The sequence below is a fragment of the Micromesistius poutassou genome (genome assembly GCF_964030765.1).
Source record: "Micromesistius poutassou genome assembly, chromosome: 18".
Lineage (NCBI taxonomy): Eukaryota > Metazoa > Chordata > Actinopteri > Gadiformes > Gadidae > Micromesistius > Micromesistius poutassou.
Genome location: NC_140288.1, coordinates 2,284,165 through 2,299,459, shown reverse-complemented (window position 1 = coordinate 2,299,459; position 15,295 = coordinate 2,284,165). Strand labels below are relative to the sequence as shown.

Genomic DNA, 15,295 nt, shown 5'->3' with positions numbered 1-15,295 from the left:
GCCAGATGACTAACCGCTAAGTGCTCATGAGCTACAAAAACATCCATCAACATATTCAATTTACATCACCTCGAATGAAAGAGTCTGCTAAAAAAATGGCAAAAAAATATCAGAAAATGCTCCGGGAAATTACTCATGGGTGTACTTTAAGCACACAAACACAGAGTTGAGATAGATTACATCGTTGTTTGGCAGACTGTAATATGGAAGTGGCCTCTTTTTCAGAATGTTCCGACATTGAGCGATACAATGTTTCGCTCCACTATTCTTTCTAAAGTGCAATTAGTCTCCATAAACAGTTGGCTTTTTTTAATGAACTTAAATTAAATCCTATTCCATGAGTCATAAGTTTCCAAAGTGGTTGCAGTGAATTAATAACATAAAATGAACTTCTAAAATGTTCTGCTTGACAGGGGCAGCTTTGCAACGCTATGTGTTGGCGATTATTTATAGTAAGTTATTGAGTTGTGTTAATTAGAAGATGTATGTGTGTGTGTATGTATAATGACCATATTAGCATGTAGAACAACCGTATCAACACACTTGCACCTTTTGTTGCAGAGCTTACGCATTCCCTGGAAATCGCGGTCTGCCCTCGTTCTCTGATCACCATAGTCATAATCTTTACGCCCCTGTGGGATAGCTTATGCCAGGATCCTCTTCAATACATTTTCATAACGCTACACTTTACCTTTTTTTTTACCACTTGACTATAGAGCACCGGCATTAGCACAATAAAGGAGCCATGTGGAACTGGGGCGGCGTGCGGCTGATGAGGTAGAGTGGGTCGGCTGCTAACTGGAGTGTTACCAGCCGGCAGTGTTGAGGTGTCCCTGAGCAAGGCACCCCTTACTGCTCCCGAGCTGGCTGCCGCCTTCTAAGGTTGACACCGCTGTGTGAGTGTGTGCATGAATGGGTGAATGTTAGGCAGTATTGTAAAGCTCTTTGAGTGGCCACTGGTTAGAAAGGCGCTATATAAATGCAGTCCATTTACCATTTAACTGGGACCGACGGGGACAGCTGAGCTGCTTCAGTGTCATTAAAGTCGACGGCAGCTGTCGTCGACTTTGGTGGCAATTCGACCAATCACAAGCTTCAGACTTCCCGGTGAGTCACGGCTGTTATGCAGCGGTGTTGTGTGTGAATTTCTGATGACCTAGCTGCAAGATCGCGACAAAACCTTCCCGTTAGGACACCGTCAGGTGTCCTTGGCCCGTAAGCCGACTTCGGCGGCCAATCGGGCGTCTTGTCCAGCGGCTTCAGCGATTGGGCAATAGCAACAGCGGCTACCACGGAGATGTAGGGAAATATCTGGTTGAGCAGGAAGTGCGCTAGTCAGGCACTGGGAGCACACAATCAAGGCGGGTGGTGGAAGGAGATGTACTTCCAGGACAATGTCTCCCACAAAGATGGGGATTTATTGAACAAAAGTGTGCTGTTTACAGCTGTGCTCTTTTTAAGAAAGTGGACCCCGTCGCGTTTCAAAACACTTGGTGAAATCACTTTTCAAACCTAAGTTCTGTCTTAAACCACTGGGCTGCACAGTCCAATCCTTCCTTCCCAGCACGGCCGACTTAATGTTTAAAAGGCACAGACATTTACCATCTCTGTCCATGTAACTGTGCCCAAGTGACGTTAAATAATTTCTGATCATGCACATAATTCTAAAGTGTATGAATGATTTTATATTTTAAACACAATGCTTGAATATATCACACCAGGATCTCTATAAACCTTGTTACTTTTAGCCAACATACATGTGACCTGAAACAGGAAAGGAATCAAGACCAGGAAATTGTTTGGTGGCCATCTTCATTCCACCTCCATTCCTCTGGTAAGGAGGGTGTGTTTGAATGCATGTTGACTCTTTACCGTTTAATCCATTGTAACAAAACAATAGAGTTCCTTGAAATGAATCCTTGCTAACCAGTGTATTTGTCTGTAGTCTGACATACAACACATCGTCAACAAACATACACGTGACAAATGGTGTGTGTGTGTGTGTGTGTGTGTGTGTGTGTGTGTGTGTGTGTGTGTGTGTGTGTGTGTGTGTGTGTGTGTGTGTGTGTGTGTGTGTGTGTGTGTGTGTGTGTGTGTGCAGTCAACCCCTTCATCAGCTCCACTCTGATTCCACCTCGGGCAGTGTATTGTTTTCACCACCCTTTTGATGACGATTTCCCATCTTAGAGTTCTGTCTGTGATGTTTTCTGCTTCATGTTTGGCACCGCTGTCTTGTTAGTAAATTAACCCGCTTGGTTGAACCCAATGTATTTCACTACATGTTTCCCACATGAAAAGGCTTTGAAGACCGTAGACGTGTGTGTGTGTGTGTGTGTGTGTGTGTGCGCACGCACGCGTGCTCACTCACACGCACTTGACCCCATGCACTTGTGCATGCACCCCTCCTATTTACCATTAACTCATTCTGACGCTTTCATACAAAAGCAGCCTGCAGCGATGTCAGAAACATGCCATTAAGGAGCAGGTAGGGGCTGGGGCAATCTGGCTCAAGGCTGCCCACATGTTAGGCTCCGGACATTGGCCATCGCGGCCGGTACCATTCAGCGGGGAGTCGTCCATCACCCTATCCCACCCACCCCCACCCCCCCCCCCCCCACCAACTTAATCCAGTGTCCACACTTGTCCACTGACCTGAGGTCGGCAAGGTTAATAACTACAGCCCCCCACTACCCCCTGCTATTCATCAGGCGCTACCTATCTCTGGTTGGTGGAGGAACGGTGGGGGGGGGGGGGGGGGGGGGGGTGTGTGCGTGCGGTGCCCTTGTCACGCTGCCTCCATGAGCTATACTGTATCGAGACTCCTTCGCAAGCAATCATCGTCTGCCGCTGCTGAATACTACCGCGGCTAACAAACAGCCCGGCGTTCGCTGGATCGATAAGAGCCGCGATGGATGCGCCGGCGAACCATATCGCGCCGCCGCCGCCGCACTGCCCACTGTTGTTTGGGGCCTCTTTTGTTTTCCCTCCCCTCTCTTCTTCAGTAGAGGAGAAGATGGAATAGATCATTGTCGTCGATACTGTGCTTTGTCTTTTTATCCCCCTGCGTTTGTGTTATTCTTGGATATGTTCAGGACACCTTGTTTTTTTTTTTTGTGTCACTGACTTTCATTATTTGCAGTTTATGTCATTATTTTCGAGACGCTGTTATCCAACGTGACTTGCAGGGTTTTTTTCAGACGAATGGCGTCTTAAGGGCAGGGCGGCGTTTGGAGCAGGTGGTTTATCCGAAGCGACGCACAATCAATTCGGATACAGGTCGTCCCGTGAGCAGCGAGGGAATTAAGTATTTATGTGTACATATGAAAGATTCTGTACAGATACACTGCGGACATTGGGAGTCAAACCCAATAGCCCTTTTTTCTCCTTGGGGGGCTAACACCACCCTGGCAGCACTCTGCTCTGCAGCCCCACAGCTATGCTAATAGAAACAGCCCAGCTAATGCATTCATTTGGTGTGCGACGCGCTCGGTGATTTACTGCAACACCGCTCTGAGACCAGGGCCCCGGTGCGCGGTGACAGCTCTTCATTTTCCCCTTCACAATTACAGACCTTGATAATAAAAGTGACCTTTTGAACAAGCACCGCCTCACAAAGTCCTTTGTGTTGTGGTCCCTCAACGTTAACAAAGCTCTGCATACCCTCAGTGCTGCACACCCTTAAGAAGACTCTGGGCTGGCAACACCCAGGCCTCCAGAGTAAGCCCCTTTCCATCGCCCCCAGAGTGATTTATTCCAGTTATTACGGCAGCGCTGCCGTATTGATTGCGATCGTTGAAATATCGTGACACACGTCAAGTCTCAATTTAGAATTTAGGACAAATTCCCCTGACTTATTTATGCCGGAGCTGGAGAAGCCATCACCATAAGATGCCAGCGGAGCCACTTCTGCCGCTCTTGGCAATTGCACATAGTCAATTTCTTTATTTTATTTTCATTTCTATTGACTTGATCCGGCTTATGATAATGCGCTAAGGAGTGGAGCTTCTCCCGTGAGCTAGCCCCCTCGCCGGAGTTCGTGTGTTTATAAAGCAGGCTCTTAGGGGACTAGGGGGGGCCTGACCCGCGTCGCCATGCAGGCCCACTGGAATACTAATGGGCGCCTCTCTGCTCTCACCTCAGCTGACCCGCGTCGCCATGCAGGCCCACTGGAATACTAATGGGCGCCTCTCTGCTCTCACCTCAGAACCTCCGATTATCCTCCGCAGGCTAACGTGCCAGACACACACACACACACACACACACACGTGCGTGCGCGTGGGCACACATGCGCACAGACACACACCGTTTTGTCAGCCTCGCCTCCTCCTATGTGGACATGTATCCACATTTTCCACCCCCTTTGCACACACTTAGAGATCCTGAATGTCAAGCACATTCGGCTTAAACTTGAGCGCACTAAATCCTCTCCTCTCTCCTTTCTCCTTTCCTCCCTCCTCTCTCCCTTCCTCCCTCCTCCCTCCCCACCTCCCTCCTTCCTTCCTCCATCTCCTCTCCTTTCCTCCCTCCCCGATCCCATCTTCCTCCTCTCCTTTCCTCCCTCCTCTATCCGTTCCGCCTGCCCTGCTCTCTCCCTTCCTCCCTCCTCCCCCTCTCTTTCTCTCTTCCTTCCTTCCTCCTCCCTCCGCTCTCATTTCCACCCTTCGTTCCTCCCTCCTTGATCCCATCCTCCTCCTGTCCTTCCCTCCCTTCTCTCTCCCCCCCCCCCCCCCATCTCCCTCCCCCCTCCCCCCTCCCCCCTCCTCCCTCCTTCCTTCTCCCCCTGTGGGTGTGCAGAGATGTCGGGCACGGGACCAGACATCTCCCAGGTCCACTGGAAGCAGCAGTGGCTGGAGAACGGCACGCTCTTCTTCCACGTGTCGGCGACGGGGGGCCCGGAGGCGCCGCTGCAGACCACGCAGCCCTCGGACCGCCAGCCCGCCCACGCCCTGCACGAGCACATGCACCTGCTGCACATCTCCGTCATGGTAGGCGGGAGGCATGCGCGCGCACATGCACACACACACACGTGCGCGTGCAAACACACACACGCACGCACGCACGCACACGCACGCACGCACGCATGCACGAACACACACAGAGAGACACACAGAGACACAAACACACACAGAGACACGAACACACATAGAGACATGAACACACACACAGACACAAACACACAAACACACACACACACAAACACACAGAGACACACACACAAACACACAGACACACACAAGAACACAGAGACACAAACACAAACACACACACACACCCCTATGGCTTTTGTTCTTCTCAACCTCACGAATCAGGCTTTAGATTAATAGCAGACAGGATCGAATGCTTTCTCTCGCTTCATATTTGTTTTGACCAATCATGTTGCTGGCGCTGGGGGACCGGGGGGGGATCGCTGTCAGTAATTGGCTGACAGCGATCGCATACTCAGCAAGCACTGGTGAACTTTTCCCGGTGGGATGGCGAGCTGAAACATCCATCAAATCCACAGCGTGCAGACTGGCCCGCTGTAGAATCACACTTATTAAAACCGCCTCCTAAAAGCTTCATCCATTCACGCACAGAACTTTGTCTATTTGATGGAAAATCTCTGTTATGAATCAGGAAAATAGGTGTAAATCCGGCCCTTTCAGTTGTTGGTTTCCGCCCCAGGCGCTGTGCCCCCCCCCCCCCCCGCCCCAGATTATTCTCAACTCAACAGAAACATATCTTTCTCTCTGTTGATCTCTCTCTCTCTCTCTCTCTCTCTCTCTCTCTCTCTCTCTCTCTCTCTCTCTCTCTCTACCTCTCTCTCTACTACCTCTCTCTACCTCGCTCTACTCCTCTCTCTGCCTCTGTTTGCACAAATCGTACGAGGTGGATGTGAATATAGGGCGGCAGTGGGCCATGATCATTTGCGTTACATGCTCAGCATGTGCGCCACCTCTCCGGGTGACCTCGTTCTCTCCCGGCGTTATTAGTCACGGCGGGTGGACACGTTAGGACACCTTTCAGGCGTGCATTCGCCTGAAATGCAGGCGTCACGATATCCACTTGCATACACACAGGCATGGGCGGTTGGATATGATTCTGCTGACCTCTCTCTCTCTGTCATGGTAGGTTGATTGCATATAAGGTGTGCATTCACACGCACACACACATACACACACACGCGCGCGCCCACGCATATGAATATGCACGCATGCCTTCAGAAGTTTGCATTATTCTGCTGAACCCTCAACCATCTCCATTTCCCTCGCGCTTTTGCTCTCTCGCACCCACACATCCCATATCTGTATCCTCACTCCGCAGAGCCATCTGTGTTCATCTCCATAGTCGCACGAGCATGCACCTGTGCACATCCACACCCTCATGCACACAGGCACACATATGAACACAGACACACAAACATGCACACACGCACACACATACGCCTACGCACTCTGCCACATACGCGGCAGATTAGCCGCCTCCCACACACCTCAGCCTCCTGCAGACTCCAACTCCAACCGACCTCATTTTGTTGCCCTTTTTTTTTGCACGGTGATCTTTTCATTCCGCACGCTCTGCCATTGTTACCCCTTTTCTTTCCGACTCATGTTCTTAATGTCAGTGCTTGACTTCATAAAGTCCAGATACTCCTACCCACCTTCCCCTCCCTCTCCATGTGGCTTATGTCGACGGGTCAACCGCACGCCCCCCTCGGCAGTTTCCAAACTTTAATCTACCACCCTAGCATCACACCTCAAAACAACAATGGCCCGACTCTCTTTATAGCATTCCCTTTGAAGCTCTCTCTCTCTCTCTCTCTCTCTCTCTCTCTCCTCTCTCTCTCTCTCTCTCTCTCTCTCTCTCTCTCGTCTATTTTTATCCCCATCACTCTGTACTGTCTGTACTCCAGATAGTTATCCTCTCCATCCCTCCCCTGCAGTCACACTTCCTCACCTCGCGCATTTAGTTTAACGTTTTGACTTTTTTGTCCTCCGTTGCCAGTTCTCGCATAAAATATTCAACCCCAGACCCCTCCTTCAACCCCTCCCCATGCATCTCCCTTGTCTCTCGCTGTTACGCACACAGCGGCAATTTGTTTTGTGTTTTTTTTTGTTTTTTTTTCCTCCGTGGTTCCACTCTCTGCGCGTCCTTGGACAAACCTCTGTGTAATGCGTCCTGCAAGCCTGGCTTCACAAGGTGGTTGATTAACACTTAGGCCTAACAAACGCCCCGTTCCGTCCTACGATCTGCATGCAGGATCGTTTAAGCCTCGTTCGCTGTGTCTGCCGTAGGACAACAGGGTTGCACCGCCTGCCCTCTGATAGAAGTCACCTTTAAACCAAAAAAAAAAGAAGTATAAAAATAAAGATAACTACTTTATTTATAGTCGTGCGTCAATTTCCATACACTTTGTATGCAGAGTTTTGCAGATTTGCCATCGGTGGGCTGTATATTCGGCGTATTTTACAATGTACATTATTGGACAGTATTAGGAAACAGTGTTCACTCTGTACTATTTACTTATTTTAATACTGTGTCGTTTTCGAGACACTTTTATCCTCGGCGTCTTCCCGTGTGTTGAGGTACACAGTATGTCGTCTTGCCAAAGGAACACTGCCCACAACACCCTGCTGCAGATCGGTCTGCATGTGGACAGCAGGCCTCCTCCATCACTTCTGATGAATAACTCAAGTGGACAATCGTTGGCGTGCATCTCAGACTGGGGAAAACGCTCCGTAAAATAGAACATGAAGGATAATTAAGTGTGTGTTGCAGTGTGTGCAAGGGAGGGGGGGGGGGGGGGGGGGGCTGGAGTAATATGCAGACAGTCAGAACGGCAAGCAGGAAAAGGTGTAGCAGGGCCTGGCCCCCGGGGTCCCGGGAGACGTCTCCTGGCTCCGTGAGCGAACATCATTAAGTTTGATGCTGTCGGTATAGGGGCTGACAGTGCTTTTGAGTGCTCTATTGGTTTGGCATTGAGCTGTCGACGTCTCACTCACTCATCCTCCCTTCCCTCGCGTTTCACCGCTCTTTTTTTTTTTTTTAACCTCCTTCGCCACCGCCGCTGCCACCACCAGCACCACCAGCACCTCCTCCTCCCTCTCCTCCTCCTCATCCTCCACCCACTCCCAAACAGGCACTCCATCATATCTGTTAGCACAGGGTCGTGGGTTATGTGTGGCAGACGGATATCAATATAAAAGCATTGTCTGTCCAACATAAAGAGATTGTTTTGGACATGTTCAGGGCTTCCACTGCCTGGTATGTCGGTAGACGGTATTTCCGCTGCATATCTTTATGCTGCATATTTTAAAGTTTCATTATTCAACTTCATCTAGCTTGTCGCTCAAAGGTTGTTTTGAAAAGCTTATGCAAAATGGCATGGCTTCACAAGCCCATACCTCTCACTTTGTTTACAATAATCTTATTATTGACACTCCAGTAAGCCCTCCCACCCACTCCCAGCCAACTCAGCTATGTAGGTTCGGGTGGCAAAGTTGCACTTCCAGTCAGAGTTGACAGAACACTTTGAGTTTGTTTTGGGAATTCAGAAAGTCTTCCTCATACTAACTGGGAAGGGCTCAATCATACATATTGCGACTAACTTCATGTTTAATATATTCAAGATTCAAAAACTTTATATACAGTATGTGTTGGTTTTCCTTTCTGTGTTGCTTGCATGCCTCAACATCAATATTTGACGTAACAGGCACACCTGGAAATGGTGGCAGAGTTTCTAACTAAAACACACATTACTATTTGGATAGTCAGCCTGTGTTTACGTTCGCTAGCAAAAAGGAAAATTAGCTTTGACAGTTAGAAGTGCTCACCAAGGAGCTTTTAACGTCCCACGGGAAGGATTTATTTCAGGAGGCGTCCTGTCTGCTGTAAACTCTATTAGGCCACACACTGTCCTCGTGCTAATCCTTGAATAAAAAGTGTCTCCTGAGTACTTGTTCCCGATTTACGGGCTCAGCGCTTGACCTTTAAGTTGGCCTGAGTTGAGTTGTCGTGCCAACTTTCTTCTTAACCTCTAGGCCAATAAATCAATAGACCGATAAATATCCGAGTTCCATTATATCCCCTCACCCCAAACAAGAAAACGAACTAAAACTATGGAAACACACTTTGCAGAGGGAATAAAGTTAAGGAGATCCGTTGTCAGGGTTCCTAAATGGAGGACATATTGAATATTATCTACTGCATAGGCAGTGGGGGAGGGGGGGGATTGGCGTTTCCTCTGTATTGGAAGAAACAATACCCCCAAATAATGCATGCTAATGCCTAATGGTGCTTAATGGCTTAAGCATCTATTTTACAAGACAGACTATGGCCAAACAGCAGCAGCATACAATAATGAACAAACAACATACAGTGAAACAACATACAGACAAAGAAGTTAGACAGATGAAGACATTTACCTGCTGCAGTTTCAGTCATATGTCATTTTTGACTGGATATTATTGTATATCGAGTTATCTTTGTTGAGTTAATGAATTAGGCCACTGAAAGGAAAGGCTAACACAAACAAAACCCAGACACAGACAGACAGACAAGCACATAGGACAGGGTGACAGACAGGAAAAATACAACCGACAGATACGACACACTGACAGGAGAGCAGGGCCGTCTGTGTATCAGAGCCAGCTGGTATTAACCATGAAGACCTGCTGGCATTAACACACATTTGCTTTTGTTACACTGGCCTCAGAAGAAGTATTCTGCATTACTGCGTATAAATCTGTGCCTAAGCCTTTTGCCTGGAGGCATTTACGTGATGCCACTGATGTGTGCTTTCATTCTCGCTGTCAAAACGATCAAGCATGCCATTACTACCTATGCAAGTGAGGTGATCCTTTTTCGATTTTTTTGTTGTTGTTGTCAGGCCGCTATTTAGTCTTGGATGTTTGTTCGAGGGGGAGGATGGAAGGAATGGAAACAGTCTTAAAGACGCCCGCATTTTAATTCTCCTTGATGCATTTGCTTGTGTTGGATAATGGGAATTGGTTGCAGTTCGGAGCTGAATCTGAACTGTCTTTTTCGGATGTGTGTTTTTAAAGGCTGTCTGTTGGAGGTTGTGAAGTTTGTTTAGAGGCAGAAGTGGCTTTGGAGTCGTACGACTTTGTGGAAAAAATACTTTGCGTAAATTATTTTGCTTACAAAGACGTCATGTCCTATGTCCCAAAACACATTGTTTGAAAGTTCCCAAGATGAAATGGAAATGTTTTCAATATAAGGCCAGGAAATCTCATTTTTTTCTAATTTTCATCAAGCAAAGAAAAGGCTGATTATTTTATGTCTTTGCGGTTATTAGCATGTTCGTTCACGTCCAACTTTCAGGATTATTTGTCATATGTGCGTTAGAGAATGAACAAGTAACAAACCAGGCTTTTGCATTGAATTGTTGGAACATACCATACAAGCCGCCAATTCTGCTGACCAAAACAACTCGCCTATTCGTTCATGTCGCATCATTATGTAATGATATTTAATGACTATGCCCTCAAACCTATATGACACAGAACACTGTGGGTGTCTTGTTATTTGCTGATCACTAGACATAATTACAATTATATGCCAGCCCTTTACCTGAATCAACTAAGGTGTAATCTCACGTAATGAAAGCACCCGTCTGACTTAACGCACGTTATACTCGAGTCAGCAAGGGAGGCCCCCACATCTGGTGGATAGACACGAGATCTTCAGAGAACTGTTGGTGAATACATTAGGACTCTTTGCCCATTTCTAAATATTAAAAAAAATGAGGACATTATTATGTTTCAAAATGTGCCAGACCACCTTTGAACGTTAATTAGGGAAAGGAAAGCCATAAATAAGCAAGTGATACTTTATTTTTGTTTTTTTCATCCTTGTTTAACCCAATTGTTGCTGTGGCTTTTGTTATTTCAAAGTTCAACCAAGGACACATATAACTGGGGTACAATGTGTGTGTGTGTGAGTGAGTTCAACTTCGAAATAAAAGTGTTCAAGCAGTATAAGAATAACCTGAAAACATAGCACAGTATTAGTATAATTATTATTATTGTATTGAAATCAATCCCTAGTGTTGCCTGATATTGGTTTTACAGCAACTCTACTACACACCCTCACACACATCCATATACACTGATGTTAATTTAAAGGCCAGAACTAACTTATTGAGGCGTATGCATAAAACATGAGTTTGGGGCATGAATTGACTTTTCAAAAAGTCACAGTGGCTAGTGTAGAGCTTTGCCTTGATATTTGAATCTGTCAAAAAGAGTTGCAGTTGATAGAGCAATGAAATTTAACAAAATTCTAGTTTAACGCCAGTGCAGGCATGTGTTGTAACTGCGTAATAAGGCCATATAGCAAGACGTAAGCACAAATACATTTATGTACTTCTGAAATACCTGATGAAAATATACAATATGAAGCTAATTATATTGCATTTTTTGGTCCATATCTTGGTATTGCAGTAATTCAACTAAAGGTTACCCAATTTTACCAAAGATGGCTACTTTTTAATTTTGTGGGAACTTTCAGCCGGTCTCTTACAGTGCTATTCATAGCTACTGTTTGATTATTAAGGGGAACCAATGTGATTAAGACATGCTTGATTGTTTTTACATCTTATTGAGAAAGAAGATGAGAAAGGAGAAACCTCAAAACATGCATGGATCAATGCACAACTAGCTTGAGGTCAGGTACCTAGCCCGACCGGGCAGGACAATGTAGCTGCTTTGGTGTTTGACTCCCAGCTGAAAGGTACTAGGATCGTTCCTCCATCTCCACATCTTTATACAAGTAATGCCTTAGCTTCACCCGCTTATTCTTCTTACTATCTAGAATCACTAGAAGTCACTTTCAATAAAAGTGTCTGCTTAATGAATGGTAAGTCAATGGAAACTTTTGCTTACTTCAGCTACAATTAGGAACTCAGTGGAGTTTTACCAAACCTTGCAACTCCAAGTTACACAAATATACAGGGAACACAAAAAAAGCGAGGAATAGAATTTCTCTCTCTGGAAAAGTCTAGACAAACCTCTCCCTGCTGTGATGCTCAAGATAAGGATCACCCAGGCTTTTGTTTTTGCATCCCATTATTATTGTAACTTGTCACTGATGTGAATAAAATGATGTGATACGATCACGAGAGAACACAATTCATTTTGCATTGTCTGGGACAGTAAGGGAAAAAGGGGATATATTTGTTTTTCGAATGAATGACATTATTCTATTCAGTGGTAGGGATGACCAAATTCAAATCGACAGTTAAGCATATTGCAAAACAAATATGGAAATCGTAGCTCTTGTATAAATGAATATCAAATTATATTATTTTATATTCATTATTTATAACCAATAATACACATATTATTTTGTAAAATACAATTATTGTATAGTGTGGATTAGTAATTAAATGGACTAGTAACATTTTGGTTGCAGTGTTAGCATTCATGAGCCAATTATCTGTTGATGTTGTATAATGACCATTAGTCATCATACAGTACACCACAAGGGCCAAATACTCTTCAGGCTTCAAAAAATTGACTTTTTATTCTGTATGCACATATTGACATACACTCGCTGCTCTGGGAAGAGACAATTATTTAAGTGAAGAGTTTAACAAAAAAAAAAAGTGCTGGGCTTTAATCGTTTTCGCTGATTTGTGTTTGAATTCTGCTTACCACACCACTAAAAGTAAATTAATCTTTACATAATTCAAGATACTGGACAGAAATTGGACCAAAATGCAAAGCCTTTAGTATTAAATAGGGAAAGGTTATGTGGTCTAATCCATGACATTTTAGGTTTGGTAAACTACTAAGGCATGCATCATTTACGAGGTACATGATGTGTCCAGTGGGTTACACTGTCGGGGGGGATGATGGGCTGGTTCTCACAGTTGAAGTTTTTGAAGTAACAGCCAATCAACACCCTGTATGGGGAACACAACTTTGAATGGCTCTTGATTTGATTCTGTGTATTGCCTTTGGTTTTTCCTAGCTGAGTAACTGAGTGAATTCTAAGAGTGGTTAATCATCTGGTGTAGAACATTTTCCCTTGCTGTGGAAATAATTGTGTTAAATACTCATCAGAAGACCAGGTTATCTGTGTTAGCACTTGAGGTACGAATAAATTTTACAGTGTCCCGCAAGGGTTATCATTATGGAAAGGCACAACTTCAATTTGTCATGGTCAAATACTGATTATTGTTTGATGGAATAAGCAAGGTCTATGTCGTTTATGGCAACACTCACCTAGGCATGTTGTAGGCAACAAGAAAGCATTGACTGCTAGTCCTAGATAACCTCACATTATAACCAGTACAAAACCATCCGTATCCCATAGAGTTGTGCTGTTGTTTTTGAGATTGGAGATCTTTGCTGCTTCGTTTTCTTTGTTAGTTGATCCAAAGAGCATTTGCTTCCCTACTATTTTTTCCAATAAATGGAACACCCTGCTCTTTATGTGCTGTGCTTTTGTTTTGAATGTGTGTTGTTTTGTCACCGTGGAGCACAATGGCTGCTCCGTTTCGCAGATGTGTTGCCCGTGGTGACCAGAGTGAATCCTGCTGTGCTTCTATCATTATTATCTGCCAACACTCTCATCAGTCTTCCAAGCCAACGGATGCCATTGTATTCGTTGACCACCGACAACAATAACAGCACAAACTAACAAAACTAATAAAATCCAAAAAGCCAAATCAAAACACGACACAGTCACCCTTGACCCTTTTACAATAACATTATTTTCCACTTCTGACAATTCGGCCACTTGAAGGGAGAGGGCGGGGTGGTGGGGACATGCTTGCCCTTTTATGATCAGTAGTCTCTTTCTGTCCAGCCCACATACAACCATCTAGGAGTGTTGGAGGTCAAGTGCTCGGTAAGCTCAAGAGAATAGTAGCCACATACCGTACATGTTGTCTGAATTAACCATGGCGAGGAATACAGATTTATCCCTGTGCCATTGGTCTCCTGGAAGCATGCACCTGAGTTTTTACTGAATACAGAGAATATGAGCAAGGAGTGTGAAACAAGTCAAAATTAATCAATGATTAAATATGATCAAATATAAATAATCAATATTTGATTGGCTAAGGTATGTTAGTATTAAGCCAGGCATTCACCTAACTAATTCAGCATCTCCACACACTTTAATTACTTTAACTGCTAACGGGCATAATACGACTGAGTTTGTGGATTTAAAGTAATATAATCATAGTTTTGTTCTCAGGCGGAGCTGCTCTGTCTTGATTATAGATTGATTATGTTAATGTGGAGGATGGGGTAGTAATTACAAAGCAACATCTTCATGGAAAGACGATAGAGTTTAGTCAACCTGAGAATAATCCTCTCCTGCACATTATTCAATACACTGCAGGATTATTGTTTTCATAGATATAATGGCACTTTATTAATCCAAATCCCAGAACCTACATATATTCTAACCATATGTTCTAACCCTCACTGTTAACTTTCAACTGTCAAAGTATAGTAATTGTCCAGTTAAGGCTCAGACAAGATTACATGGTGTAATAAGCTCTTTGGCTTACTCGGTAGAGCAATTGCTGGTCAATCACTCAATATCCAAGATCCATGAAAGTATCAATGTTAAATGCAAATCATAACAAAACCATCAAACTGCATTGAGAGTGATGTGTTAGTGTATACTCTATTTGCAATGTTTTGAATTCAACGTCATTAAAACATCCCTTTAAGTCACCCCCTTGTCTACCAATTCTGCTGTAGTATTTGCTGTATCATGTTATGTAGCCCCCAGCTACCTTTTCACTTCACGGTTCTCTAATCCAGTTTAGGTTTTAACATATTTTATTCCTTCACACTATCCTAAAGCCTCTACAGTTTAGAGGGTTGGATTTGTGCGTGCTGTGGTGTGTGTTCTGACTTCAATGGCCCTCTCCGCTTGCCTGTGTGCACAGAAGATGCATACAACTGCACACTATGTGATCAGTTCAAGTGAGGTTAAGGGGAGTGTAAGTATACAACTCAGAAAGTGCAGAGTTGAGTAATGGTGCATTGTGGGCTAAAAAGGGCAAACCATGACCCATTTCCACCAAAAGCACAGCTGAATTAAGTCAATACTGCTGCATTCAAGAGATGGAATCAATCTAAATCAAACCCAAATAAACCTCCAGCCATTACTGAATAAACACAACCGTTAATGCATCTTGGTTTAAAGAAATGCCAGTTTCATCTGCATTCTCCGGGTACTATAAAGGCCGATCCGTTCTGCCTGTGTAAGGTAGATGATGCGGGTGCAGAAGCCACAGCACATCACTGCGATATAAAGGCTAGTTATC

The 15,295-nt window shown here is 44.9% G+C and overlaps 1 protein-coding gene across 1 annotated transcript in view; it reads left to right on the top strand.

Moving 5' to 3' along the window:
- astn2 (astrotactin 2) overlaps positions 1-15,295 on the top strand; it is a gene marked incomplete at both ends in the record, with an annotated part of 226,615 nt that overhangs the window by 38,696 nt on the left and 172,624 nt on the right. Inside the window, 1 exon segment of the mRNA XM_084483245.1 lies at positions 4,795-4,985. Coding sequence (XP_084339371.1) covers positions 4,795-4,985 — 191 coding nt within the window.